This window comes from Salvelinus alpinus, chromosome 3 (assembly GCF_045679555.1).
Source record: "Salvelinus alpinus chromosome 3, SLU_Salpinus.1, whole genome shotgun sequence".
Lineage (NCBI taxonomy): Eukaryota > Metazoa > Chordata > Actinopteri > Salmoniformes > Salmonidae > Salvelinus > Salvelinus alpinus.
Window position 1 is genome coordinate 28,226,319 of NC_092088.1, and position 26,603 is coordinate 28,252,921.

Below are 26,603 nucleotides of genomic sequence, written 5' to 3' on the forward strand. Positions count from 1 at the left end.
AATACTTATCTAAATAAGGTATTTCTGTTTTTTATTTTTAATAAATGTTCTAAAATTCCTAAAAACCTGTTTTCGCTTTGTCGTTATGGGGTATTGTGTGTAGATTGATGAGTGAAAAATGTATTTAATACATTTTTCACAAGGCTGTAAAAGTCAAGTGGGTCTGAATACTTTCTGAATGCACTGTATTTGTCCTTATACTTAGGTTATTCAATGATAATAAACCATCTGAGATAGTCATCACCATCCTGAGTCTAGGCTACATAGTCCTGGGTTGCCAGATTGAAGACATTGTTTTCTGTCTGAGAACGACACCCCTTCATCGCCTTTCGAATTTCATTTTGTACCTGAAAAAACAAAACAATAAAGTTATTGATTTTGTAGCCTATTATTTGTTGTGAATGTAATTATGATTAATTAAATACTTCACAGGGTTAACAAAATGGCACATCTTACCTCCCCATTCAAGAAGCAGTACAACAATGCAACTATAAACCCCTGTAATTAAATGAAGCCGAATTAATAGTTGTTCACTATTTTAATATTTTCAGCCCTTTATGAGGAAAATAAAAGTTTTATCAGAAGGATATAAGTAACAGAGACATTTTATGCCAGTTTTCATTTAAACCTTTCCTATTGAGGTAATTATGAGTTATGAATCTGTTAAATTATTAATAATATTGATATCAGATCAATTGAATATTGAAAACCTGCAAATATAGCCGTTCCAGAGCTGGGTTGGAGAACCAATCGGTCTAAAATGCTCTCGTACCTGGAAGGAGCCCAGGACCAGTTCCAGGGAGAGTCGGGCCCCTACACCCACATGTTCAGGTAAGAGGGCGAAGACCACATAGTGCACTCCAAACAGAGGGATGAGAAGAAGGGTGGATCTCGCCAGTCTCCTGCAGGGGGCACCAGAGGAGAGAAAGAGATAAACATGAGAAGTGAGAGAGAGACAAACATGAGAAGTGAGACAGGAAGGGGGGAGAGATAAAGGGGAACTTCCTGGATCCACATTAATTATGCTACAATACACTGGGGAAGTTTGACCCTTTTGAAATCCTACCCAATTCAGTCACTCTATCAACATTTGGGGGGAACAGGGTGAGTCAAGCCAGTTGGTAAAATGAGCCAGCCCTTTTATTTTGTGCATGCTACCAGTTCAGCGCTCATGAACGGTCAGTCAGTCTCACCTGTAGACCTGAAGTCCCTCACTTCCATTCTGGTCAGTGGCCTTGGTCTTCTGAATGATGATCCTACTAATGTTCACAAACACCACGAAGTTGATCTGTGGTTGAGTAAAACAGTGGTTTGATACCAAGTGTCATCCCTCTTATTGACTTCTCAGATAAGTCACAAGATTCATTAATGGACAGAGTGTTTTCTTGGTCTTACAAAGACAGATAAGAGGATGGGAGTTTTGATGATCCACCACAAGGCACTGTCAAGGTTGTCCCAGCATCTGTTGGGCAGAGAAGTTATAATGCTGGAATACTGTTGATTACAGTACTACACGATCACATTCAATATGTCAGTCTTCTCTTTTCTCGCCCTTGTTTGTGCCACTTTATTTGCCCTTTTCACGTACTTCCATAAAGGAATGTTGATACCAATACTTTCAGAAGTAGTACATCTAATTATGTCTAATGTAGACAACAAAATAACTATTCTAGTTATTCGCTAGCCTCACCCTTCATTGTCAAACTGACTCTTCAGCAGGGTCCAAATTATGATGGTCACTGAGGGAGTGCCTGGAAGAAATGGAATGTACAGTCATATAAACACACACAAATGCACAGACGCTCACAAACACAAATACACACACACACACACCTTACCCCAGCCTATGCCAGTGTACAACCAGAAGAGTTTTCTCTTCTGCGCAAAGGTGAATACCAGCAGAGTTTGCAGGTACAAGCCCTCTACAAGAAGCCAGAAGAAGTTGGCCAAGACACAGTACTGGAAGAAAGTCACCGCTGCTTTACACTTTACCTAATGGATGGGAAACAAATTTCAATAACAACTACTTTTCTCACATATACAGTACTTAGACATTTAGATCTAGTAATTTTGACAGTCTGTGGCCACCGGTTCAACAAGTCAATAACAAAGGTTCTTTATACTTTTTATCTTTATACAGCATCTAATTATTTGTTATGCATTGTTGAAAACACATAGTAGTACAAGCAGAAGCCACAGAATTTGGAGAATGACCTTTCAAATCTAAACAGCGAGTGGTCTCAAGCCCCCTGGAATATCAAATGTGTATGATAACCAATCAGCGTGTTTGCTCAAAATCTCAGTGCATTATTACCCCTTAACATGCATTCTGAGTACAGGAAGTTTTGCATGACTCATCCTACAGCGAGAACATAAAGAGGCTCTCCTAGCTGCACAGGGATCAGGCAATGATTCCCATGGACCTCGCCATGTTCTGGATTGAGTTTTTCATGAGACAAAAAGATGCTATTCACCTGCGCACCTGAGTCCTACAGATTGCTTTGGTACCTCTAGCACTGTGGATGCCATGGCATTCCTTCAAGCTGTTGTTCTGCTGATTCTGGTGACTACTTTTGCTGTTCTCAGATATTTATGCTTCAGGGTGCGTTGTAGACCAAAAATAAACACGAGTAACTGAAAGTGTAATGGGCATTGATGATGATGATGTTTCAATCGGCTTGAATAGTGCTACTACTAATAGTAGATTGGAATATTGGAAATAATTTTCCAGGTGATCAAATTGCTTTACATTGGTATGATGGGATTTCACCTCATCCCCCACAGATCTGTCCAGCTGTATTTGTTTTCCAATTTGTCATCATTAAAATACATGTTCCAGTGATCAACCATATTCCTCAAATAGCTTTTTTGTTTATTTGTCGTTCAGGGTCTGGTTGCTATAGTTGAATTTAGGGGCCAGTGACGATACAGGATTAAGTGTGTGTGTTTGTATCTGTTTATAAATAAAAGAGCACTGTACTTTCCATTTACTGTCAGTTGTGTTACATCTGATAATGTAATAACGAAGAACCAATGATAGCCTTATGCGTAACAATAAAGATGGCACCGTCAGACATGGCAGCTCTGCATCTAGCTCCTAAGCAACTTTGCAGTATTTTTTTTGTGTGTGTTATTTCTTAGTATAAGCCCAGAACGTTTTTGGTGTTATTACATACAGCCGTAAATAACTTTTGGATATCAGAGCGGCGGTAACTCACCAGCATTACGACCAGGAATACGACTTTCCCAAATTGGATCCGTTATTCGTACCCCCCAGGCCAATTTAATTTATCCCAGAGGCTGCTCCAAGACACCACCGGCGGAAAAGAGGTATTCGGAGTGGACGTCTATCCCGACTCAGGAGGCGTGCAAACCATCCACCGCTTCCGAGTATATTACTTGCTAATGTTCAGTCTCTGGACAATAAAGTAGACAAGCTCAGGGCGAGGATCTCCTTCCAGAAAGACATCAGGGACTGTTACATACTCTGTTTCACGGAATCATGGCTCTCCGGATATACTGACCCCATCTATACAGCCAGCTGGGTTCTCAGTACATTGCGCAGACAGGAATAAAGAACTCTCCCGGAAGAAGAAAGGCGGTGGTGTATGTTTCATGATTAACTACTCATGTGTGATTATGATAACATACAGAAACTCAAGTCCTTTTGTTCACCCGACTAAGAATACCTCACAATCAAATGCCGACCGTATTACCTCCCAAGATAATTATCTTTGGTTATAGTCACAGGTGTGTATATTCCCCCTCAAGCCTATACCAAGACAGCCCTCAAGGAACTACACTGGACTTTGTGCAAACTGGAAACCACATATCCCGAGGCCGCATTTATTGTAGCTTAACAAAGCACATTTTGAGGAAAACGCTACCGAAGTTCTATCAACACATTGACTGTAGTACTTGCGCTGGAAAAAAGCTTGATGACTGCTACTCCCCCTTCTGGGATGCCTGCAAGGCCTTCCCCCGCCCTCCCTTTGGTAAATCAGATCACGACTCCGATTTGCTCCTCCTTTCCTATAGGCAGAAATCAAGCAGGAAGTACCCGTGCTAATGTATATTGAATGATGGTCTGACCAATCGGAATCCATGCTTCAATATTGTTTTGATCACTTGGACTGGGATATGTTCCGGGTAGCCTCTGAGAATAAGTTTGACGTATACACAGACACGGTGACTGAGGTCATCAGGAAGTGAAATTCCAACTGTGACTATTAAAACCAATCCAAACCAGAAACCGGGGTTAGAAGGCAGCATTCGTGCAAAACTGAAAGTGCGAACCACAGCACTTAACCATGGCAAGGTGACTGGGAATATGTTTGAATACAAACAGTGTAGTTATTCCCTCTGTAAGGCAGTCAAACAGGCAAAACGTCAGTGGAGTCGCAATTCAACGGCTCAGACACGAGACGTATGTGGCAGGGTCTACAGACAATCACAGATGACAAAGGGAAAACCAGCCATGTTGCGGACACTGACATCTTGATCCCGGACAAGCTGAACACCTTCTCGCCCGCTTTGAGCATAACACAGTGCCATCGACGCAGCCCGCTTCCAAGGACTGTGGGCTCTCGTTCTCCGTGGCCGACATAAGACATTTAACCCTCGCAAGGCTGCCGGCCCAGACGGCATCCCTGGCCGCGTCCTAATAGCATGCGCAGACCAGCTGGCTGGAGTGTTTATGAACATATTCAAACTCTCCCTATCCCAGTCTGCTGTCCCCACTTGCTTCAAGATATCCACCATTGTTCCTGTGCCCAAGAAAGCAAAGGTAACTGAACAAAATAACTATCGCTCCGTAGCTCTCACTTCTGTCATCATGAAGTGCTTTGAGAGGCTAGTTAAGGATCATATCACCTCTACCTTACCTGACACCCTAGACCCATTTCAATGTGCATACCGCCCGAATAGATCCACTGACGATGCAATCGCCATCGCACTGCACACTGCACTATCCCATCTGGACAAGAGGAATACCTTTGTAAGAATGCTGTTCATTGACTAAAGCTCAGCTTTCAACACCATAGTACCCTCCAAACTCTTCATTAAGCTCGGGACCCTGGGTCTGAACGTCGCCCTGTGCAACTGGGCTCTAGACTTCCTGGCGGGCCACCCCCAAGGTAGGAAACAACACCTCCACTTCGCTGATCCTCAACACAGGGGCCCCACAAGGGTGTGTGCTCAGCCCCCTCCTGTACTCCCTGTTCACCCATGACTGCGTGGCCACGCACGCCTCCAACTCAATCATCAAGTTTGCGGAAGACACAACAGTTGTAGGCCTGATTACCAACAATGACGAGACAGCCTACAGGGAGGAGGTGAGAGCTCTGGCAGAGTGGTGCCAGGAAAATAAGCTCTCCCTCAACGTCAACAAAACGAAGGAGCTGATCGTGGACTTCAGAAAACAGCAGGGATAGCATGTCTCTTTCCACATCGACGGGATCGCAGTGGAGAAGATGGAAAGCTTCAAGTTCCTCAGCGTACATATCACTGACAATCTGAAATTGTCCACCCACACAGACAGTGTAGTGAAGAATGTGCAACAGCACCTCTTCAACCTCAGGAGGCTAAAGAAATTTGGCTTGGCCCCTAAGTCCTCTCAAACTTTTACAGATGCACAATTGAGAGACAGCAACCACAGGGCTCTCCAGAGTGTGGTGCGGTCTGCCCAACGTATCACCGGGGGCACATTGCCTACCCTCCAGAACACCTACAGCATCTGATGTCACAGGAAGGTGAAGATCATAAAGAACATCAACCACCTGAGCCATGGCCTGTTCACCCCGCTACCATCCAGAAGGCGAGGTCAGTTCAGGTGCATCAAAGCTGGGACTGAGACTGAAAAACAGCTTCTATCTCAAGGCCATCAGACCGTTAGATAGCCATCACTATCCGGCTACCACCCAGTTACTCAACCCTGCACCTTAGAGGCTGCTGCCCCACATACATAGACATGGAATCACTGGTCACTTTAATAATGGAACACTAGTCACTTTAATAATGTTTACATGCTGCTTTACTTATTTCATATGTATATACTGTATTCTATTCTACTGTATTTTAGTCAATGCCACTCCGACATTGCTCGTCCTAATAGTTATATATTTCTTAATTCAATTCTTTTACTTTTAGATTTGTGTGTATTGTTGTGAATTGTTAGATACTACTGCACTGTTGGAGCTAGGAACACAAGCATTTCTGTAACATCTGCTAAATAACATCTGCTAAATATGTTTTATTTTATATAAAATTGTATTTTATTTGATCAGAGTCACGTCTTTCTCATGCATTTTAAATGTTGTTTTTAGCTTAAAGCAGGGCTGCCCAACCCTCTTTCTGGAGATCTACCGTCCTGTGCGTTTTCAGTCACTCTAATTTAACACACCTGATTATACTAATTAGCTGCTCAACAAGACCTTGACCTTAACTTGCTGAATCAGATACGCTAAATTAGGGTTGGACTGAAAACCTACAGGACAGTAGATCTCCAGGAAGAGGGTTGGGCAGCCCTGGCCTAAAGCATTGCAGAGTTAAGCATTGTTGTAGATCGCTTGATATTATCAGGGTCCGTTTTATTTAATTTCACATTCTTAAGCTAACAAGGGGTTTTGTGTGTCCCGTGTGGCTCAGTTGGTAGAGCATGGTACTTGCAACTCCAGGGTTGTGGGTTGGATTCCCATAGGGGAACAGTATAAAAAAAAATATAAAAATGAATGCACTCACTACTGACTGTAAGTCACTCTGGATAAGAGCATTTGCTAAATAACTAAAATGCATACTCTTACATACCCCCTCAATTGGAGATCTGACACTGGTCATTGCAGGATTTTTTGATAAAGGAGAATTTCCAACGTGAACTTGGTTCCATATGATACAGTGATAATAATGATACGGCGAAGCCTACTTTCTGTTGTTGATGTCCTTCCTTCCACAATCTACAGAGGCCACAGTGGTTCTACCTACTGTCCTACCGTTGAGACAGTGCAGTGGTTCATGCTCTCGTCTGCAAACAGTACGGCGTCCTTAACAAACACGGCCAGGCCACGGAGGATGAAGGTGGAAAACAGGTTGAGGTGGATGGAGGTCCTGATGCACAGCAGCTTCCTATGGAAGACACCAGACTCAAATGGGTAAAACTTTACTTGAACGGTACCTACATAAGGACTACATGACACATTTATAACCCATAAAGTCTACCATTCAAATAACGCGTTAACGACGTATAAAGGCTTTATAAAGGGTAAATAAATATGGTTAATTATTCATTTATAGATAGTTATTGAATTAGTAATAAAAAGTAACAACCCGTGATATAGTGGAGGGTAAGCGCAGTCCATACACCTTTTTATTTGTGAATAGCCTTTAGGCACCTATAACGCTAAATCTCCATTCAACCTGCTTTGTAGTCTACAAAGCCTTAACTTGTGTCCAAGAAACCGGCCCATATTATTTATAGTCAAATGAAGTGTTACCAGGAAAGGAGATGAGGAAAGGAAGCTTAATAAGAAGCAATTGTATAGCGTCACTTTATTTGAACTGTAGTGTTATGACATACAATTTGTTACCACACAGTGCTATTCTGAGTTCTAGTTCTGAATGATTTATATTTCCTGAAATGTCAAAGCTCACCTGAAGATACAGAAGACCAGAATGGCAATGAAGAGAGATGCCAGCGACACTCCATAGCCCACAGTATAGATGATCTTCACCGTAGCAAAGTAATTTTGCTTGAAGAAATAATCCAAAATGTATTGTCATACTCACGGAAAAACAGTCAAAGGTCCCAAGTTGACAAAATGTAAATTAAACATGCCTGCATATTTTTGTATTCACTTGCTGTAATGACTACTCATGAGTAAAGTCTAACATTTGTCACAAGTGCTCATAAATGCCAACAATCACAGACTTGTATGTCACTGTATTGTATGCCTTACACCCAAATGCAACCAACCTTCAGTGAGTAGACAACGGCAGATTTTGTGCCGTAGCTGTATCCAATCTGTTGTGTCTTTATCTACATTTGCACCCGGTGTGATGATCATATATCATTATTATTCAAACTTTGACAAAAAATATGTCAGCTGACATGCACACTTGATAGTAAATAATGATTTTGTGTGTGAAATTATCCTTTTACTAAAGTGTTACCTTAAAATGCTACCAAATCTACTCTACCTTATCCCCAGTCTCCTCCTCTTCTTCACTGCTGTCCTCAAAGTAACAGGCTTTGTAATATGGCAAGCTTGGCTTACTCCATCCTTGGGGTGTGCAGTTGCGTGTGATGAGAGCTGTAAAGAAAATATCACAGATTTCAAATATATATTGTTTAATTGGATGAGAGGGTGGATGATATTATGAGTTGGGTGATGTTGCCCCTAGACACTGATCTAGAGCATTTATTGTACCTGGGGGAGAGTCTGGCTTCAAGAGGATCAGAGGACACGATACGGAGAGGCTCTCCCCATTTAGGGCTGCGGGCCAGCAGCTCACACCATCCCACTCCACCAGACAAGCTGTCATTTCCCACACAGTTATAAACAAGCAGTAAACGATGGCAGAAATCACATTATTATTATTATTTTTTTAATCACATTATTTTTTATAAATGTATCTTCAAAATAAAGCGAAGGGATGTTAAAGATGCAAAGATGTCCCCCTTAGTTTTTTCTACAAATGAATGCCATTCTCATTGGAGAGAGAGCTAGCTACCTGTAGTGTTCTTAGGAGTTGACAAGGACAGTGCCTTGTTGTTCCTCATCTGGAGTTTGCACTCGCCCTCTTTCTCCAAGAGGTGGAGGACAATGGAGCATTCAGGATGAGTGGTCCTGATCTGAGTGGCAGGAAGACGGGCGGACGTACAGACCGGACGGACAGATACAAGAAGGCAGACAGACAGAAGGACGGATGGACGGACACAGACAGACAGACAGAAATACATTGATCCATTTCACCAGCTGTCTGTCCGTCCATCTAATATATACAGTATTTATTACTATTTTCATGTTTATCACACACTATACCGTACATCGGATAATAAACACACACATTCAAACTCTTTTTAGCTAACAGTTTGAACTCTTTCAAGTTAATCGTTAATGCAGCATCATTTATGTATTCTCTAGATCAGGGTTTCATAATGATTGTCCTGGAGACCCTGCTCTAGATAAAAGACATGCAAGCGTAAACGTCAAAGTATATAATACTACAGTCATTAGCTCGAGTGCTGTAAATACAAACATTTTGAACCCAAATGCACTTACCACCCTTACACTACAAACAAGGATAAAAAATATGGCGACCAACTTGATGTCCATATTCCTTGTGTTTATATGCCTTGTAAACATACTCAAAGCAGGTAACGTTTAATTCGGTCTTTATGGTCCCTCTTGCAGTCTCAGCTTCCCATGCAAAGAAGTGTTTCCTCCTTATCTGGCAGATGGTTAAGAGTTCACGGCCACCTCCCAAATGGTATAGCCTACTTTTCAGGGTTACTTAGTCCATCGTCAACCCGCCATGTCAAACCATATTATTACTTAAAAGCCAATCAAAATCCTCGCAGTGGCTTTAACAGTTCTCAAAATGCTCCAGACATGTCTGTGGTGATCTCCAAACAGACACCAAACAGTCACGGTGAAGTAGGAAGTGTATGCAAATGCAGTCTCTTTCAGTCCTGTTTCCTTATTTCCCTGCAGAGCCGGCTACCTTTCTTGTTTACCTGTTTGTCCCCATTTTCCCACCCGAGTGAGCGTGATTGGGGCTTTCTGCAGCAGTAAAGTCAAAGGATTTAAGGGATGACTGAACTTACATCTCCGAGATAAGAGGATGACATCATCACCTGGGAGGTATGCAGATTACCTTTGGCGAACACAGGTAAAAAGGCAAGGAAGTGTCTTTCATACAAAAACGTAATGCATGCTGAAAATTAAAAAAACAAGAACCCCAAAGTACCTTTGTGAATGACATACGTAAACAGTAATGACTTAGAAGTATTTTTCAGCATAGATGGACCATGGTTCTTAGCTCATCCATTATTCAAATAGGTCTCTTTCCCAGTGGACCTTCTACCATGACAAGCAAAGGACAGTGAGTAAAAAATGTCTAGCGGCCTCCTTATTTAACAAATAACCATGCAATATTCAAGAAATGAGCACCAAGAGAATGGTAAGTGAAAATGAGAGAAGGGGAAAAGGGGTTAAAGATAGAAATCACGGCTGAGGTTCACAATTGCTCTTGTTTCTAACAATTATAGGACTTTTTGTCATGACTAACCATTTGAATAATCCAACCCTCTAAAAAGATTGTACTTCACCAATTTAGGTTTAGGGTGTGCATTTCTGCCCTCTCTATTTGAATGAAAGTAAGACATTACGGGAATCCTTTCTAAACAATTCCCCCACTAAGGTGGTTGCCCAGCCCAAAATTAGCCATGTATGTCCATGGAACACAGATGGAACATGGTACTGCACATAGATGGAACATATAGTAACGGCATACAGGGGCTCATACTGTATATGGTTTCTTCCAAAGACATTCCCCGGGTGTGTGTGTGTGTGTGTTGGGGGTTATATGCTTATTGAGAGTGTGGCATTTGTCCCAACATGTGTGTCTATCAAAGAAACCACCTCACTCCTACACTGCCACACCCTCTCTATTTTGTATTCTTGATTTTGTGTTCTTTGGTCATGCCACCCAACGAGCCAAACCCCAAACAAGAGGATGCTGCTCCAGCTCCTGCGACAGCCGCTGACTCGATTTCTGCTTCAGCTGCAGACCCAGCTCTAGTTGCAGACCCCGCTCTAGTTGCAGACCCAGCTCCAACCCCTGCTCCAAGTCCAGCCCTAGCCTGTGCTGCCACTACAGCCCCTGTCCCACCTAAAGCCGCAGCCCCTACTAAAGTCCCAGCCTCTACTTAAGGCCCAGCAGCCCCTACTAAAGCACCAGGTCCTACTAAAGCCCCTGCAAAAGCCCCAGCCCCTGCTACAGATCCAGCCCCTGCTCCAGCACCTGCTACTGATCCAGCCCTTGCCCCAGAGCCCGAGCCAACAACAGAGCCTAAAGTTGAGGGTCATTGTACAGGTATGTGCTGTAATTCATTTGCGTTTAGACTATTATAAAAAATTTAAAACACTTTTTCTCCCCAATTTCGTGATATCCAATTACGATCTTGTCTAATCGCTGAAACTCCCCAATAGGCTCGGGAGAGGCGAATGTCGAGGCATGCATCCTCCGAAACATGACCCAGCAAACCGCACTTCTTAACACCCGCCCACTTAACCCGGAAGCCAGCCGCACCAATGTCCCAGAGGAAACACTGTTCAACTGACGACCGAAGTCAGCCTGCAGGCATCCGGCCCGCCACAAGGAGTCGCTAGAGCGCAATGAGCCAAGTAAAGTCCCCCCTGCCAAACCCTCCCCTAACCCGGACAACGCTGGGCCAATTGTGCGCCGCCCTATGGGACTCCCGGTCACGACCAGTTGTGACACAGCATGGAAACGAACCCGGGTCTGTAGTGACGCCTCAGGCACTGCGATGTAGTGCCTTAGACCGCTGCGCAACTCGGGAGGCCCAGAGTTTATATTTTATTTTTAAGCACATCTAAATGCACATCCATATTTTTGTTAGTCAAGAGATTGTTACCATGTCTCTATCGGCCAGCAGTGACCGGACACTTACTTGGAACCTTACTTTCTTTTCAATATTTGGTCTTTGCAGCGATTGCCAACTGTACCTATATCTCTAAATTAAATTGTATTAAATAATTTGGAATCTCATTGGGAAAGAAAGATGCCCTATGGAAACTTAACTGGAATATCTACATGGTGAAATGGGAACCAAAACAAAGGTGAATACTAGATGCGAAGGAAAGTTTCAATTTTTTTTTACAAAATACAGTATCTTCATGAAATTCTTTACCAGAATTAACCCACCACTACATCCCTGCTGCATCCCTTTTTACCACTACATCCCTGCTGCATCCCTTTATACCACTACATCCCTGCTGCATCCCTTTTTACCACTACATCCCTGCTGCATCAACAACATCTGAGTTAAAAGGTTTAAACTCAGAGAACCAATGATTGGACATAAAAACTGCATTACAACAATGATTTAGCAGTGAATACGTTTATGGCAGTAGGCTGAGTATGACATTGGTCATGTAAAGATCACCTTTGCCCAGTGTGTGCCCTGGGCCAGAACCCAACTAATGCAGAGGTCATTAAAGTGCTGAGCAAGTCAAAACCAGAAGGTCAATTCTCAATGGCCTGGGCCCATATTTAAAAAGCATCACAGAATAGGATTGCTTATCCAAGATCAGTTTTACCTTTTAGATCATAATGAATAAGATTGCATTGACATGGGGATCTGATCCAAGATCAGCACTCCCACTCTGAGAAGATTTGTGAATACGGGCCTGGTATCTAACCAGCAAATACAAATAAGCTATTTGGACACCTACTAATGTAGATACCAATTTAAAGTGCCATGCTTGATGACGACTCTATCCAGACTGGTGTATTAAATTCCTGTGCCACCTCAAGCACTTTTGAATGTCACAACATCATAAGGGAATCAGGACACTGAGAAACAAGATTCTCTGGCCTGATGAAACCAAGATTGAACTCTTTGGCCTGAATGCCAAGCGTCACGTCTGGAGGAAACCTGGCACCATCCCTATGGTGAAGCATGGTGGTGGCAGCATCATGCTGTGGGGATATTTGTCAGCGGCAGGGACCAGGAGACTAGTCAGAAATGAGGGAAAGATGAACGGAGTAAAGTACAGAGAGATTCTTGATGAAAACCTGCTCCAGAGCACTCAGGACCTCCGACTGGGGTACTTTTTGGAGCTCTCCTAGCTGTGCAGTTGAGGAGCTAGAGCAAGCACATTTGTAGTTGTTTCGTTTAGAACACAACCCTGCCTCTCCGCCATCACACAATTACTGTTGTTGTTTACGCAATCGCAAAAAGCTCCATTATAAATCACAATTTGGGTCAGACGGGCATGATTTGAAAGCTTGTTCTATTGTCAACATGACTAGCTAAATGATAAAATACGATCTTACAGTGTTAGGCTTCACAAGGCAATTCAGAGAAACACATGGTAATTTTGGTGCACATAGAAAGGAGTCATGAGTACAGTCGTGGCCAAAAGTTTTGAGAATGACACAAATATACATTTTCACAAAGTCTGCTGCTTCAGTGTCTTTAGATATTTTTGTCAGATGTTACTATGGAATACTGAAGTATAATTACAAGCATTTCATAAGTGCCAAAGGCTTTTATTGACAATGACATGAAGTTGATGCAAAGAGTCAATATTTGCAGTGTTGACCCTTCTTTTTCAAGACCTCTGCAATCCGCCCTGGCATGCTGTCAATTAACTTCTGGGCAACATCCTGACTGATGGCAGCCCATTCTTGCATAATCAATGCTTGGAGTTTGTCAGAATTTGTGGGTTTTTGTTTGTCCACCCGCCTCTTGAGGATTGACCACAAGTTTTCAATGGGATTAAGGTCTGGGGAGTTTCCTGGCAGTGGACCCAAAATATCGATGTTTTGTTCCCCGAGCCACTTAGTTTTTGCCTTATGGCAAGGTGCTCCATCATGCTGGAAAAGGCATTGTTCGTTACCAAACTGTTCCTGGATGGTTGGGAGAAGTTGCTCTCGGAGGATGTGTTGGTACCATTCTTTATTCATGGCTGTGTTCTTAGACAAAATTGTGAGTGAGCCCACTCCCTTGGCTGAGAAGCAACCCCACACATAAATGGTCTCAGGATGCTTTACTGTTGGCATGACACAGGACTGATGGTAGCGCTCACCTTTTACTCTCCGGACAAGCTTTTTTCCGGATGCCCCAAACAATCGGAAAGGGGATTCATCAGAGAAAATGACTTTACCCCAGTCCTCAGCAGTCCAATCCCTGTACCTTTTGCAGAATATCAGTCTGTCCCTGATGTTTTTCCTGGAGAGAAGTGGCTTCTTTGCTGCCCTTGTTGACACCAGGATGGCCTGGTGTGCGTGCAGATGCACTCACACCTGCCTGCAAGCTCTGTACTGGTGGTGCCCCTGAATCAACTTTAGGAGACGGTCCTGGCGCTTGCTGGACTTTCTTGGGCGCCCTGAAGTCTTCTTCACAACAATTGAACCGCTCTCCTTGAAGTTCTTGATAATCCGATAAATGGTTGATTTAGGTGCAATCTTACGGGCAGCAATATCCTTGCCTGTGAAGCCCTTTTTGTGCAAAGCAATGATGACGGCACGTGTTTCCTTGCAGGTAACCATGGTTGACAGAGGAAGAACAATGATTCCAAGCACCACCCTCCTTTTGAAGCTTCCAGTCTGTTATTCGAACTCAATCAGCATGACAGAGTGATCTCCAGCCTTGTCCTCGTCAACACTCACACCTGTGTTAACGAGAGAATCACTGACATGATGTCACCTGGTACATTTGTGGCAGGACTGTAATGCAGTGGAAATGTTTTGGGGGGGATTCAGTTCATTTACATGACAAAGAGAGACTTTGCAATTAATTGCAATTCATCTGATCACTCGTCATAACATTCTGGAGTATATGCAAATTGCCATCATACAAACTGAGGCAGCAGACTTTGTGATAATTAATATTTGTGTCATTCTCAAAACTTTTGGCCACGACTGTACATTCATTTGTGTGTGATGCGGAGAAACAAACGTAGGATCATTCTGTTCAGAACAACACAGGGTATGACGCCATGTCATCTTGTAACTGTACATCAAACAGTGATCATAAACTTTGACACAGTACATATATATGACATGAGTTTTATGATTTGGAAATGTTAGAACACATTTGGACTCACTGGTTTTTGGCTTGCTTGTATGACATCAAAGTGATATTTATTAAAATCCTCAATGTCTCATCTTTCAAAATACATTAAGTAATCTTAATTTACAGTATTTCCCTCACTCAAACAACAAAACATGTGCACAAATTGCCCAATTACCAGGAGCTCATGTATAGCATGATACTGTACAGCCACTATATTCCAATTTAGGGGCTTATTAGTGCCCAAATCTGCCATTTTCAACCCATATACGAGTCAATTATGTATATAAACCCTGGATTGCTGATGCTATGTATTGCGAGGTATTTAGAGGCTTTGAAGCCACCGGTCGGCCATTTTGGCACTCCCCATTAGGAGCAATCCTGAATAGGAATGAATGGAATTCTACATTATTACAATTAAAGATGTACTATGCAGTTATCGCTCCGCCACTTCCTGGTTGCTAAAATTCGAATAGTTCGCCTAATTTCAGTTGTGACAAAACAATCAAGTATGGTGTAGAGAATCGCTGTGAAATATATTTTCCATAACCAAAAATATTGTATTTTCAACTGTTTGAAGTTGGTGTACAAAACCGAAATTTACAAAATCTAAACTTAAAAACGGGAAGCATAGAAATAGCTCACATAAAACATATTTACCGCTGCTTTGATTTTCTTTCAATGTGAATTACAGATCTATGACACACATTTCTATGTGAATTTGGTCGGGTCGCCCAAAAAGTTACATATTGCATCTTCAAATGTTTCAAGTTCAAAATGACATGTATTTTCGGTCGGTCACAACTTGCAGACTTGTTTACATGCTGCTGTGCGTTTTGTTGCCAACCTTACTTTGCTACCTGACAACTTTACGGTTTCTCCTTTTTAATTACCGTTTATATTTTTAGTTTTTCCCTCACTCAACTTTTTTTCATTCAACTTTTTCACTCCGGACGCCTTATCTGGAAATAGTTCGTCAGGACCTCCAACAGCCGAAGCTAAGAAGTAACATTAACACGATGCCTTCTAATTGCAGTCGCTGTACTCATAATATACAGGAGAACGATTGCCTTACGGCGAGGATAGCTGTGCTGCAAGCCCAGCTTCAGATGCAATCGATGAAACAGCGTCTGTGCCACCAGTAAGTACAGATAGTAGTATAAATCCCCTCGCACGGTCCCCGCAGCCGGACAACTTTCTCATGGCTTCTGGAGGGAAATGCTGTAGGAATGCTCAACTGGTGTCGCTCATTCAGCCGACAGAAACTTTCAACTGGTTCTCACCATTAAGCAGCGAGTCGGAGTCAGAGGCCGAGCCTTCTCTGGTCTCTACTCCTCCCGTTACGGGGTCTGAGACGCCGAAGCCTCCCACCATTAGCTCTGACAAATTGAAAACCCTAGTCATTGGCGACTCCATTACCCGCAGTATTAGACTTAAAACGAATCATCCAGCGATCATACACTTTACCAGGGGGCAAGGCTACCGACGTTAAGGCTAATCTGAAGATGGTGCTGGCTAAAGCTAAAACTGGCCAGTGTAGAGAGTATAGAGATATTGTTATCCACGTCGGCACCAACGATGTTAGGATGGAACAGTCAGAGATCACCAAGCGCAACATAGCTTCAGCGTGTAAATCAGCTAGAAAGATGTGTCGTCATCGAGTAATTGTCTCTGGCCCCCTCCCAGTTAGGGGGAGTGATGAGCTCTACAGCAGAGTCTTACAACTCAATCGCTGGTTGAAAACTGTTTTCTGCCCCTCCCAAAAGATAGAATTTGTAGATAATTTGCCCTCTTTCTGGGACTCACCCACAAACAGGACCAAGCCTGGCCTGTTGAGGAGTGACGGACTCCATCCTAGCTGGAGGGGTGCTCTCATCTTATCTACGAACATAGACAGGGCTCTAACTCCCCTAGCTCCACAATGAAATAGGGTGCAGGCCAGGCAGCAGGCTGTTAGCCAGCCTGCCAGCTTAGTGGAGTCTGCCACTAACACAGTCAGTCAGTGCAGTCAGCTCAGCTATCCCCATTGAGACCGTGTCTGTGCCTCGACCTAGGTTGGGCAAAACTAAACTTGGCGGTGTTCGCCTTAGCACTCTCACTAGAATAAAGACCACTTCCATTCCTGCCATTATTGAAAGAGATCGTGATACCTCACATCTCAAAATAGGGCTACTTAATGATAGATCCCTCACTTCAAAGGCAGTTATAGTCAATGAACTAATCACTGATCATAATCTGGATGTGATTGGCCTGACTGAAACATGGCTTAAGCCTGATGAATTTACTGTGTTAAATGAGGCCTCACCTCCTGGTTACACTAGTGACCATATCCCCCGCACATCCCGCAAAGGCGGAGGTGTTGCTAACATTTACGATAGCAAATGTCAATTTACAACAAAAAAAACCCTACGTTTTCGTCGTTGAAACTGCTGCTCCAGTTTCAACTGTTCTGCCTGTGGCTATGGATGTCACGTTCTGACCTTTATTTCCTTTGTTTTTGTCTTTATTTAGTATGGTCAGGGCGTGAGTTGGGGGCAGTCTATGTTTGTTTATCTATGTTTTTCTATTTCTGTGTTTGGCCTGATATGGTTCCCAATCAGAGGCAGGTGTTAGTCATTGTCTCTGATTGGGAACCATATTTAGGTAGCCTGTTTTGTGTTGGGTTTTGTGGGTGGTTGTCTTCAGTCTTCGTGTGTCTGCACCAGACAGAACTGTTTCGGTTTTTCACATTTGTTGTTTTTTGTATTTTGAGTGTTCACTTTTATTAAACAAGATGAACAATTACCACGCTGCACCTTGGTCCTCACCTTCTTCCACCGACGGCAGCCGTTACAATGGAACCCTGACCTGTTCACTGTGATTACTATTATTTGACCATGCTGGTCATTTATGAACATTTGAACATCTTGGCCATGTTCTGTTATTATCTCCACCCGGCACAGCCAGAAGAGGACTGGCCACCCCTCATAGCCTGGTTCCTCTCTAGGTTTCTTCCTAGGTTTTGGCCTTTCTAGGGAGTTTTTCCTAGCCACCGTGCTTCTACACATGCATTGCTTGCTGTTTGGGGTTTTAGGCTGGGTTTCTGTACAGCACTTTGATATATCAGCTGATGTAAGAAGGGCTATATAAATACATTTGATTTTAAAGTATTTTGGGGTTGTAGTCGGGACAGTAACATCAGTCATCTAAAACAATGATACTGTAAGGAAAATGTATTTATATATTTGTTCATGTTTTATTTTAATATTCTGCTCAAATAATATAATTTCAAAGTATGCATTAAGGTGTCTGTAATAAAATAAATGTGGCTTCACCAAAATAAATTACAATGGTGGGGGAGTGCCAAGATGGAGGCACGATGGCTTCAACGCAGCACCCCCATCAGTCTCTAGTGTATATATAAATCATTGATACTTTATTTTCCCTGATAAGTCATTGAGAACAATTGTCGCTTACAATAATAACCTAATTCCATGGGCCATAATATTCCATTCATCTCTAGTTGAAGTTGAACACCAAGCACATCAATGACATAATGCTCAGATTTTTTATTTTACAGTGCTGCCCTGAAACTGGGCATTGTCAGCGCTAGCAATTTTTTGATCTAGCCCAACACTAACAGTAGGATTCAACCAATCAAGGACTTGGATATGTGTTAATTAGTTGAAACCATAGGTTGAAACAGGTGTGTTGGTGCTGGGCTTGAACACAAAAGGGCACCCCTTGAGGATCACAGAAGAATGCATTGAAAACAATTATATACCTGATGCAGTAACACAGAAAATCTTATGTAGGTGAGAAGATGACGGAGGGTGAAGTGGAAATGTTGCTTGCAGGGCAGGAGGATACCAATGGCTGCATCAACTATGAAGGTGGAAAGAGAAACAAAGCTGCAATGTCTCCACCTAGTGCTTCAGCGTACACACACACACACACACACACACACACACACACACACACACACACACACACACACACACACACACACACACACACACACACACACACACACACACACACACACACACACACACACACACACACACACACACACACACACACAGGGTTCAGTAACATTTATTCCATTTCAGCAATTACAATGAGCCCATGCTCGGATAGCTCATCCCACCAGCCTCATGTGATATACATTTATTTTTATTTTTCAGCTTTTGTCAAACATATCATGTCTGGTGATCAGTCAGGTAAGTTGCACAAGGGCCATTGTCATTTAATTGTATTAAATAAACAAAATAGACATTTCAAAAGTAATCAATTGACACGGTCTTGGTTCTTTTTCAGCGATTTGGGTTGTCCGAGACATCTACTGTGGATCACCACACAAACAAGATGTCTACCAGAAGAACAGCCATGAGGGGAACCTGTCTATCCTGACCATTCCCTCTCATTCTATGTCATGTCAAAGACACTATTCCCTCAAAAGTGTTTTAAATATCAATGTAAGTATTTACTGTAAACGTTCCTTGAAATGTGTCATTACACGTTTCAAATCCTACTCTCAACTCAGTGCTGCCGCTGTTCATCACTCCGAATGATGAACGTATCCATCATTAGAGAAAATGTGATCTCCTGAAAGATCACATTTAGCCGCGGAACAGTAAAAGTATTATTTTCTCATGGGGAATGCCAAGACAGCTGCGGAAGGAGAGCTCCAGCACTGAATCTGCATCCACTGGGAATGTGAGGAACTCTCACAGGACATCCAAGCTGAATCCCTTTCCACTGCTTTACGCTGGAATGCGTTGCAAAGTACTACAACAGAGAAAGTGTATAGTCAATCTACTTAACACTATAGCTTCATATCTATTTGTTGTTGCATTCTATGTTTCTTGGTGAAAAGGCCTAATATAACTGAATATGTCAGTGACAATTTTAGGTCTGCTTAAAAATATATTGTAGACATTATACAACTGCTTGAAAATCTTGTTTTGTAAGCATTCAAATATATCAAAATCAACTTTTTGTCTTAATCAATGACCAAGATGTGGATGTTTCATGGTTGCGTGGGGGGTTTAAAAAAAGGCTAAATGGGCCAACTTTGAGGACCTTTATCTCCTGAACGGATGGTCATTCAGGTCCAATATGCAAATTTCTACCATGGGCAAACATGCTTCATCCAGAGCCAGTTTTCCATATGTACACACTATGTATTTATGAAAGGTCCACTCAGTTATAGAATTATCCTAACTTCATGCATAGGCTTTTCAACATAAATTTGAGGTATGTGAAACAGACTGTAAAGCATGAATGCTATGTCACCTATTGGTACACTACAATGTGTGAATCTGAATATTCTCCAAGACAAGGACAATTAATTAAGTACACACACATAAACCACTTTATCACCAAACTTGTTGTGATGGTGTCTATAAACACGGTTTAGTCCGAAATAAGGCAAATGGTGTGAAAGATATTTTTTGGGGGCACAAAAATAAGCTAAAGTTTGAAAAGTAATCAGCATGTCTACATTAGTAAAACAATATTTTGGTAAAAAGAAGATTTACAAAACAACTTATTAACTAATAATGAACTGACTATAAACTACAAACAAAAAAATATATAAATCAAACACACCTTCCAAGTACCCTATTGTAAAGTGTTAATAGGAATGGTCCAATTGCAGGAAGATATAGCTCGTATTATAGCCATATGTTGTTGTCATGTGTGTAGTTCCGTTTTGATGTCTTATTGCAAGGGCCCACTCTACTGTTGTCATGACAGTGTTTCCTGGAGGCAAAGTGCTAGAGTGCTGACCCAGGATTAAGAGAATGGTCTGAGGTTCTTAGGGTTAGTCTGATGAGGACTTACAGAAGCACCTTGGCTGAGACAGTGAAGACCCGGCCAGAACAAATCCAAATCATCTTTAGCTAGAAAACTAGTGGCAGATGTTGTTCTGGGCAGAATTCCAGAGAGAGATAGAAGAGAGAGGTTGGGAGAGAGGGGAAGGGGTTGGGAGATAGGGGAATAGGAGGAGAGAGACAGAGGGAGAGCTGAGAAGGAGAAAAGAGGGAGGGGTGAAAGGGGGAGAGAGAGAGGGAGAAAGTAAGAGTGAGCGAGGCAGAGACAGAGAGAGGGAAAAAGGTTTGGCATATTTCCAGAAAGGATAAGGAGGGTGGGAATGTGGGAGGAGGGAGAGAAGGAAAGATGGGTGTGGGGGAGAGGGAGAGGGAGAGGGAGAGGGGGGCATTTTTTGTTGGCAAGCCAAGATATAGTTGGTTCAACATTTATATAGAGTTTCTGACTGTCTGTGAATAAATCCCCTGCTACTTTTTTAAAGTGCTGACTGGTTTGTCAAGTCAGTGTAAAAGTTGGCACTGGGTGTGTGGCAATAAATGCCACAGAGAGGGCGATAGAACAGTACCACAAGTGTCTGAGTCCCACTCTGTAAACAGAGTCCCCTCTGTGTGTATTATGTACTTTCAGTAAATTGCCTGTCAAATAATTTAATGCCAAGTGTAATTGGGGTTATTATAGGCCATAGACTATGATTGATAAATATGACTTTATGGTACGGAATAATTTGGCTGGTATACATACGACTGTTACTTCAATGATCTGACAAAGACAGAGCCAGGCAGACAGCCACTTCGAGACACCATCACAAATCTGCTGCTCTCTGGCGACTGCCTCCCGTTATGGCATCTTGGTGAACTGCGTCTGACGACTGTGCGCTCTGTGAACAACTGTGCAGCTGTAGAAACAACCACACTGTCTGCACACAGGTAAGGAAACCTAGATAATTATATTATTTACTTGACCCAAATCCACTGTAATTACACCGTGTTTTTTCTTATTGCAATGCGGACTCGATTGCAATGCGCGTCAAATGAAACGTTTAAACAATAGCGTCGTAATTCTCAATCGGAATTGGTCTTGTCATTTATATTTTTCCATGAGGTGGGAGAGGTTGGGCCAGAGTAGCACGTATACAAATTGTGTTCATATTAAAATGTAATATTGTAACAGTGTACCCTAATATTGTGCCAAAAATCCAGGTTGCATAGACTTGTAGCCTATGCAAATGTATTGAATACAAATGCGCATTATTGTTATTGGTTTTACAGTGTTCATCATGCAACAATACACAAACATGTTTTTGTATCTGCCATTATTTATCGTTACACGCAATGTAAGACATGTCCTCGCGATAGGCTATTCTTAAATCACAATTTCTCAGTGTCATCGGTTGCACGGAAGAACAAGAATTTGTTGTCGCCATATGATTAAAAAACATTTTAACAAGGATAATCCATCAAATATTTATAATGTCATTATTATGAGGATAAAAGTGATTCGACATCATTTGATGCCATTTACACTCTTCAGGACAGCAAATTATTCCTGTAAGTTTTCTGGTCTGCTATTTGTATTGACTATTTCTATACCCCGGAACCGTCGGCTCCCTATTTGTAGGTAAACAGTGCGTTTTTTTCTGGATCTTTTGCATGTTCCTTACATCCGAGGCCCTACCAAAACATGGCATCGTTGTGAGTCAACAACGACAAGCTTGCCCGGATATTGTGCCTCAAATATCATGTTTTCTTTTCATCATTAGATATTTGCATAATTAGGGTTTATCAAATTGTAAAATGTTTTTTTCATGAGCGACTGAACAAAAGTGGCTATTTTCCATAGCCTGCACTCAACAGAAAAGCCATACCCATTTCTAGTTGATTAATATTGTACCAATGGTATGCATTTACGCCCTTTCCTCCGTGTGCAGAGCAGTCAAACCTTTGAGAAGACATGCAGCCATTGCAGCAGTGTTGCTGGTCATCTGATTTTACACATATTGGTGATGGGTTTGTTTAGCGCAATAATCCGCTTGTGTTGGTCGAGGGGTCTAATCTATTGAAATGAGGCGTACACAAAATCCATGAGCGCATTATATTCGCCTTGAGTAGAATCTAGACAATGACAAGCCTATTGTATGCCAGCCTCCCTCTTGGAAGGAAAATACTGAGGCAATCGATGACACGTGTCATCAATTGCTGTGGGTTTAATCAGCGGCTTGGTATGAAATAGTTAGAATGGATGTCAGTAGTAGCCAAGTCTCCATTTCATTCCACGGACACGCCTTTCCTCTCTTCTCCTGTCTCGGGGAGCTGCGGCGATGCAATGATGGAACAGCCTGATCGGGGAAAACCAACCGTTTGCGCTGGTGCATATTGCCTATATGCAATATGACAATAATGAGAATGAAATGTCAATTTATAAAATCGAGAAAGCATTAGGATGACTTTTATCAAATGGATTGCATTCTGTAAAATAGATTGCATGGTCTGTAAATTGAATGAAAGCCATTGCAACATCGACATGTAAACGCATAGGCTACAGTAGCCTATAGGCACGCTTGCAAAAATATGAAACATAGTGGACGAATTTACATGTTTTTGGTCATGTGTGGAGGTGTTGATACACCCAGCTGCAAGTTTCTACAGCAGTATTGATCCACTGGCACTAATGGAATGTAGCCTACTGGCAGTTCTGGTATTTGCGTTTATATTTGCAGTGGAACCTGTGTTCCAATCCTCCACAAAGCTGACAGACAAATCCCTGATAAAGGTAATTGATTTGAACTTGAATACTTTAAGTTAATTACAGCAACCAATTAGAACGATTTTTCAAAACAGCTCTCACACCCAAATTGGGAGAGAGGCCAACCCAACAAATTCCTTCCTGTTGAAGCAACCATCCAAAAGTTCTCCAAAGGTTTATAGGCTAAAGCAGAAAATCAGCCAATTCAGGATATGAATTTAAATACAATTCATTAATCAAATAAATTGTCACAGTTTCCGCCAGTCACCTTATGAATTTTAAATAAAACAATTTTCAGTATTGATTTCTTTCCAGCTTTGAATTCAAATGGAATTGACTTGAACGCTGCAACCTGGTCTCAGAGCATTTTGTATTATTCTGGACATAAACCAAGACACTCCATTTAGTACGATATGTTACGTTTCGTATGGTATGTATTCATTAGTGGATGTCCATCACCCATTTTGTATGATATGTTATGATTTACAATTCAAATTATATGTTAAGAATTAGCAAAAAAAAGTAAGTAGTTTAAAATTAGCTAATTAGATAAAATCCTAAAGTTGTTCGTGATGCGATTCAAACTCGCAACCTTTGGGTATCTAGACCTTTGCGTTATACGTCAACCCATCTACCCCGAAGAACCACCCTACTTTCTTGTTAGCCTTATGTGCCATCTGTCTTATGTAACCATACCAAATGTAACATAGCATACTAATTTTATCATCAAGGATTTACATATATTATGTTATGTCTATTCTATGAGACCAGGTTGGAACCCAAATGGTGTAGGGGTGATCAGGATCAATTCAAGAGTTTCAGGTGGCGACAGACTGTCTAGAATAGCCTATAGTAGGTCTACTAATTAAAAATATTCCTTTCAACTCAGAGAGCATGGGCTCCTGAGTTCTGCAAAAATATAGAATTAGAGTTGGATAAATGTAGAAAAGACGGACAGAGACTTGCTAGCTACGTTAGCTAGCTAGCAGGGATTCTCTACAAGGAATCTGCCTCCCGAAAAAAGCTTCTCCCAAGTGGGTGTGACACTTACTCCCATTGCCTGCTGCACTGCTGCTTGGATTCCACCTGGCGATCTGTTCACTGTCTGCCCTGGCCTGTCTCCCCCTGTCTGGTATAGGTACCCCCGCTACACTACCCCCTCTCTCCCCAGCTTTCGCTCGTCCCCAGCACACATGCACTGTTGGGGCGAGTGACTCTGAACTTACAATGGCTAGCCACAAGTTGTTATGTTTTTCGCTTGTGCTTTATGCTATTTGCCTCATGACTCCTGCATGCTTTGTTGACTATGAACTTGCTTGTTGACCCAACAGTGGGACAGTCTATGTTTGCTCCCACGCTCTGGACTCTGACTCTCTATTGGTTACACGGACTCTTGGAGTCCCGTCCTATTCTAACCACCTCTCGCCAGCTTTGTATTCATGCTACCTGATGAAATTGCTGTACAATATGATATTGTTGCCATCTAATGCACATTCAAATGTTATAAGTCAACACTGCAGAGCTCTCCCTGTCCTCTGCCATGCCCTGATTGTATTACTGCTGATTATATCTGGAAATGTGCATGTACACCCTGGCCCATCTACTGTTGCTAGCCCCAATTCTGATTTGTGCTCTGATATCTGCTTCACTGATTTCTGCTCTCGTAAAAACCTGTTTTTTCTCCACGTTAACACGAGAAGCTTATTACCTAAAATGGATCAATTGAAAGTGTGGGTTCACAGCCCCAATCCAGATGTGTTGGTCGTTACTGAGACATGGTTATGAACGAGTGTTTTGAACACTGATATTGACCTTTCTGGTTATAACCTTTTTTGGCAAGACAGATCTTCCAAAGGTGGTGGAGTGGCTATCTTTACCAAGGAACACCTTCAGTGCTCGGTTGTCTCCACCAAGTCTGTCCCCAAACAATTTGATTTGCTGGTTTTAAACATTAAACTTTCAAATAACTCTTTGTTGACTGTTGCTGGGTGTTATCGGCCACCATCAGCACCGGCCTGTACCCTAAATGCCCTAAGCTATTTCCTGGCCTCTTACACTAAGTCTGAATTTGTCCTCCTAGGTGACCTAAACTGGGACATGCTTAAACCACCTGACCAAGTCCTAAAGCAATGGGACTCCCTAAATCTTTGTCCGATTATTACCAATCCCACAAGGTTTGACTCCAAACACCCAGAAAAGGCTACTCTCCTTGATGTTATCCTTACAAATAATCCTGATAGCTATCAGTCTGGTGTTCTCTCTAATGACCACTGTTTCATAGCCGGTGTTCGTAATGGCTGCTAGCGACTTGAACGTGCTGCAAAAAACACTCAAACAGGACCGTTTTATGTCCATCTCTTGGAGATAAAACTCAATCATGGACTCTCTTACTGACAGTTGTGGCTGTTTTGCGTCATGTATTGTTGTCTCTATCTTCTTGCCCTTTGTGCTGTTGTTTGTTCCCAATAATGTTTGTACCATTTTTTGTGCTGCTACCATGTTGTGCTGCTGCCATGTTGTGTTGCAACCATGTTGTTGTCATGTTGTGTTGCTTCCATCCTGTGTTGTCATGTGTTGCTGCCATGCTATGTTGTTGTCTTAGGTCTCTCTTTATGTAGTGTTGTGGTGTCTCTCTTCTCGTGATGTGCGTTTTGTCCTTTAATTTTAAATCCCAGCCCCCGTCCCCGCAGGACGCCTTTTGCCTTCTGGTAGGCAGTCATTGTAAGAATTTGTTCTTAACTGACTTGCCTAGTTAAATAACGGTTCAATAAAAAAAAGCAATCAATGAAGCAGTTTGTTCCTCATCAAATGGATTTATTCCAGCAGATATTCCAGTTGAGGCACTGTCTCGCATTTGGGGGGGGGGGGGGCACTATTTAAAAGGTACTATTAAAAATGACTTTGTCCTAGACTACTAGGTCCTCAGACAATTATAGAATCTAGCATAAGAAATCCAAATTAGGTTTTTCTTGAAAAGGATTGTATTGGATTGTTAAAGGGAGGATTAAAGTCATACTGGGCTTTTAACTGCGTTCTTGTACATGGTTAATTGGCACCATGCTGATGGAAGACGTTGGCTCATTGCACCACTAGTCTTCATTAAAGTGGCAGAAAGGGGGGTGGGTGTGTGTGGCAGATCATACTGTAGCTGCAGACACTGTGTACATATTGGAATATGTAGCAGCTGCAGCGTCTGAGGCCATCACAGTTCACGTTCTATCACGACAGT

At 42.2% G+C, this 26,603-nt stretch overlaps 2 protein-coding genes across 11 annotated transcripts in view; one reads left to right on the plus strand and one right to left on the minus strand.

Annotated features, from left to right (window-relative positions):
• Nucleotides 1-206: 206 nt before the first annotated feature.
• ghrhr2 (growth hormone releasing hormone receptor 2) lies at nucleotides 207-8,953 on the minus strand. The gene is made up of 12 exons (XM_071391153.1): nucleotides 8,725-8,953; nucleotides 8,421-8,528; nucleotides 8,191-8,303; nucleotides 7,645-7,742; nucleotides 6,987-7,119; nucleotides 1,839-1,992; nucleotides 1,691-1,751; nucleotides 1,396-1,462; nucleotides 1,194-1,288; nucleotides 773-902; nucleotides 457-498; nucleotides 207-347 (listed from the first exon to the last, which is right to left on the minus strand). Exons 1-12 carry the CDS (start codon nucleotides 8,951-8,953, stop codon nucleotides 255-257), a joined length of 1,323 nt encoding a protein of 440 aa, XP_071247254.1. The 3' UTR covers nucleotides 207-254.
• Nucleotides 8,954-21,392: 12,439 nt separating this feature from the next.
• Nucleotides 21,393-26,603, plus strand: part of mapta (microtubule-associated protein tau a) — a 49,085-nt gene continuing 43,874 nt past the window's right edge. For 4 of the 10 annotated variants that reach the window (XM_071392422.1, XM_071392423.1, XM_071392425.1 and 1 more), the window contains exon 1: nucleotides 21,424-21,558. The gene's annotated coding sequence lies outside the window, so the exon portion shown is untranslated. Of the gene's footprint in view, nucleotides 21,559-22,158; nucleotides 22,180-26,603 lie in introns of those variants that run through there. The other 6 variants (XM_071392413.1, XM_071392419.1, XM_071392421.1 and 3 more) reach the window with 5 other exon arrangements.